The sequence below is a fragment of the Durio zibethinus genome, chromosome 24 (genome assembly GCF_047325235.1).
Source record: "Durio zibethinus cultivar Kanyao isolate XHJ-2024 chromosome 24, ASM4732523v1, whole genome shotgun sequence".
NCBI lineage: Eukaryota > Viridiplantae > Streptophyta > Magnoliopsida > Malvales > Malvaceae > Durio > Durio zibethinus.
The window spans coordinates 15,249,072-15,253,130 of record NC_143185.1 but is presented as its reverse complement, the minus strand read 5'-3'; the positions used below and the strand labels follow the sequence as shown (position 1 = coordinate 15,253,130).

General features: G+C 34.2%; 1 protein-coding gene across 1 annotated transcript; it reads left to right on the top strand.

The window, feature by feature from the left end:
• Positions 1-245: 245 nt before the first annotated feature.
• Positions 246-3,418, top strand: CPISCA (chloroplast-localized ISCA-like protein). Its single transcript, XM_089753851.1, has 2 exons — positions 246-700; positions 3,150-3,418. Exons 1-2 carry the CDS (start codon positions 250-252, stop codon positions 3,290-3,292), a joined length of 594 nt encoding a protein of 197 aa, XP_089609977.1. The 5' UTR covers positions 246-249; the 3' UTR covers positions 3,293-3,418.
• Positions 3,419-4,059: the final 641 nt, after the last annotated feature.

Sequence of the window (4,059 nt, the reverse complement as noted above, 5' to 3'; positions counted from 1 at the left end):
CACGCCATGTAATATCAACCCTAAAAAAAAAAAAAAAAAACAAAAATGAGAAGCGGCAAAAATTGCGAGCCTCAAAATTTATAAGGAATACGATCAAATCTATCTCCACCGTTAGATCCATTTTCAAATTGGTCCCACCAGTCAATCAACGACTATTGTACTTTTCTAACGGCCCTGATCTTCCGATTTTTCTTTTTCCCTTTTTTTTTTTAATCTGCACCTAATTACGTACCAAATGCGGTAACTTCAATGACGAAAAGTCCAACCAAAGATACAGAAAAAAGTTTGTGTTTTCTCATTTGGGTTCTCTTCTCAGCAATGGCTATTTCTTCGATTCCAACGAACTGCCCATCTCTTCTACGCTTCTCAAACAATCCAAAACAGTCTTTTTCTTTATCCCACACTTCTGTTTCTTTTCGGTCTTCACGATCCAATCTCAGCCGTGGGAAACCCCTTTCCATTCGAGCAACCGCTGTTCCAGCGGCGCCAACAGTGGAAGGGCTGGCTCCGGCTATTACATTGACAGATAAGGCGTTGAAGCACTTGAATAAGATGAGAGCAGAGCGTGACGAAGATTTGTGTTTAAGAATTGGGGTTAGGCAAGGTGGGTGTTCGGGCATGTCTTATACAATGGATTTTGAGAAGACAGCGAACGCTAGACCCGATGATTCCGTCATTGAATATAACGGATTTACAATCGGTGAGTTTGGGTTTGTTTGTCACTGGTTTTCTTAAATTCTATGTACTTTACTGCATTCTAATGTGATTAGAAAAAGGGTAGGATTAATGTTTTGATTGTAAGATTTTTTTAGAGAAAAATCATTAGATTTAGCAAGAAATCTCAGAACACTAAATATACCGATAGAAGAACAATAGGATAGGTAGATTACTTAAGTAGTATAGTGTTTTTGAGAGATCGTCGAGGAAAAAATAAACTCCAAATTTGATTGAATTAAGATTGTAAGTGTGAAAACTTGGAAATTATAACCAGGGAAGAATTGTAGATTGACTGGAAATTTGTTGAAAAGTGATATGCTAGGAAGTAGGAACATTTTAGAAATAGCAGTAAACACATAGTACCAATTATGAGAATAAGTTCAAGGTATAAGAGTAAGGCCTAAGGCTGTATTTGAAGGGAGAATTTAGAAGATTTAAGGGAGGGTGGATTGTGGGTTGTCAAAACACAGGCTAGAATTGCTCGTGAATTTATGAAGTTCGTTCTTTTGGGTTCCTAAACAAGGTACTTGGAAAATTGGACTTTACAATTCACTTAGACTACAGTCCCTTTTTCAAATACACAGCCTAAACACAACCTTAGTGACTGGACTTTATTGTGTGTTATGGTTCAGTCTGCAAAATGACATACACAGAGTTATTCATGTTAAAGCATGATTGTAGCTTTCTTTGTCTCTGATTAAATCTGTATCACCAGCATTATTGGATGACATAGTTTCTTAAGTAATTTGCAGAAGAACTCTGTGATAAAAAGCTGCTGAAAATTTTGGAAGAAAATAGAATCAAAGATGGTAAGGAAGAGAGATAATTATATACAAAACCTCAACCATAGGGTTTGTTTGAGAGCTATATCCAAACATCGGAGAAAAGAGCATAAGATTCAAATATGAAATAAACCTAACATCCATTCTTTCCATTATAAAGAGTTTATTTATAAGGATTAAAATTCTTCTGTCCTCAAGTTACATGTAATACTAGCCACTGATTTGACCTGGTATTAAAGAGACTAAGATGACATTAGCCTGCCCTTAAACCCTTGACTTTAAATTATTGCATCACCAAATCATCTACTGCTCTAGAATAATTTTCAAAATTTTTCTAATCTAGAAAGGAACAGAAAAAGCCACTGTATCTTCCTATCTATTGCTGCTTCTGCCTGCATCATGAGCTGTCCAGGTTGATGTATATTTAAATGATAAAAGAAAACATTTGAGCCGCTTTAAAAGATTATGGTAAACTGATACGGTTAGGAATGTGAGGAATTGAACTACTGCTTCAATAGTATAAATGTAAGACGAATGCTCTGAAAGGAAGTATTGCTTGGATTATGGAAAAAAAAAAAAAGCACTTGAAGTTTGGAATTTCAGGCTTTTAGGAGAGAGATAAGATTTTTTAGTGGGGTTAATGATAAGGTAGATTTGTTTTTCTGTTTGTGATGTTTTGAGATATCATATTTCATTCCGAGACTTTTTCAATCTAGCATGCATGTTAATGTAAGTGTTCTCGTGAGCATTTCTATCTGCATTGTAGGATTTCCTACAATAATTGTGAAGAATCATCTTTTGAAAATTTAAAATTTGTAAATTTACTTTTAAGAGATTGAGAAAGGGCTTCAATTGGAAATGCAGAGTGCCATCTAGATATTTACATGTTAAATGTCTTAGAATCTTCAGGTTTTTACATTGTATAAGAGGTCTTCTAACCGCTTTCTGAATTGCTTGGCATATTTTAAAGCACTTTTCTGATCTTCAAGCATTTTTCCTTTGTTCTCTAACAGCTAGTCATCAAAGAACAATAGTTGTTGTATGATTTCAATTACTTGTGAGTTTATGAGGATGCTTGTTTATCAGATATTTTGGTGGTCTTCAATAAGTATTCAGCTGCTCAGCTTAGTTCGCTGCTTGGAAAGTTAGCATGGGCTGCTAACATACTAATGAAATTGGTTGCTAATAACTGCAATTTCTGTTATTTTTGGTGCAATATAACGACTTTCACCTTGTGAAGTGGATGATATAGGGGTAGTGATCAACACCCTTCCCACTTTGCCCTCTTTTTCTTGGTGCATTTGCTGTATGGGAGAATGATGATCGATACCCTTTAACATGACAATGTCTTACGGAATATGAGCTCCATTATTGTACCACATACTGGTATTATTCTCCCACTCTAGTGTCCGTATGGATGATATAGGCAACACACAAAAGGCTTGTGAATACAAATTAAATCCCTTGCCCTATTTAAATGTTAGATTGACTAAAAATGTCCAGGACATTGTAACTGACTGAATCTGATGCTTTTAGAACATGCTTGTTTTACTTTTCTTTGGCTCTAGATGTAACAGTTGCATGGTTATAAATGCTTAATTGACTTCTAGGCAAAATGGTTGCTCATCCGTTTTCTGCTTGTTTTTGCAGTCTGTGATCCGAAAAGCCTCCTCTTCTTATTTGGGATGCAGTTGGACTACAGTGATGCTCTTATCGGTGGAGGTTTCTCTTTCAAGAACCCTAACGCTACCCAGACCTGTGGTTGTGGTAAATCGTTTGCAGCGGAGATGTGAAATTATATGTACAAAGACAGTTGAATAGATAGTAATAGTCATCCATTATATGTATTACAACATACAAATTGTGTCTGTAGTCTTTCAAGTTTCAATGACTTGATATTTCTAGTGCCTTTCATACCATCTTTTCCCTCTTTTAGAAGAAAGTGCCTTTCATATCTGTGTGTTCTGGCGCATTATGCATTTAACTACCTAGCAGATGGAGAGAGGTATCATGAGCATTACAAAAGATATGGGAATAAGAGATAGTAATAAAGAAAAAGCAAAGGGCAGTGTTCGTTTCATGCTCAAGTCTTTTGGTCTCTCAAATCTTCTCCTTGGTTTTTAGCTAGAGGGATGCATTCAAAATCTTCCTTGAATTGTTTCAAGGAGAGGTGCCATGTACCCACAATGAATTCGAGATCAAGCGATGATGGAATGGTAAAGAAGATATGATATTGTATTCGTATTTATTTATTTTATATTTAATATATATAAAATATAAAATTATTTGTCATAATTTATTTAGATATGATGAATACTAAATATATATATATTTTTATTTTTGTCAATATATATATATATATATATGAGTTTTGCTAAAATTTTAAATAATCTTTTGTTTCTATTTTTTTTTTTTATAAATTGTAATTTTTTTTTATCCAAAGTAAGCAGATTTACTCTAAAATGCAACGAATGCAACAATTCAACATTCTTTACAAGGTATCAATGAATATCAGTTGGCTAAAATATCAAAAAAATTCTTAAACTATTTTACTTTTTTT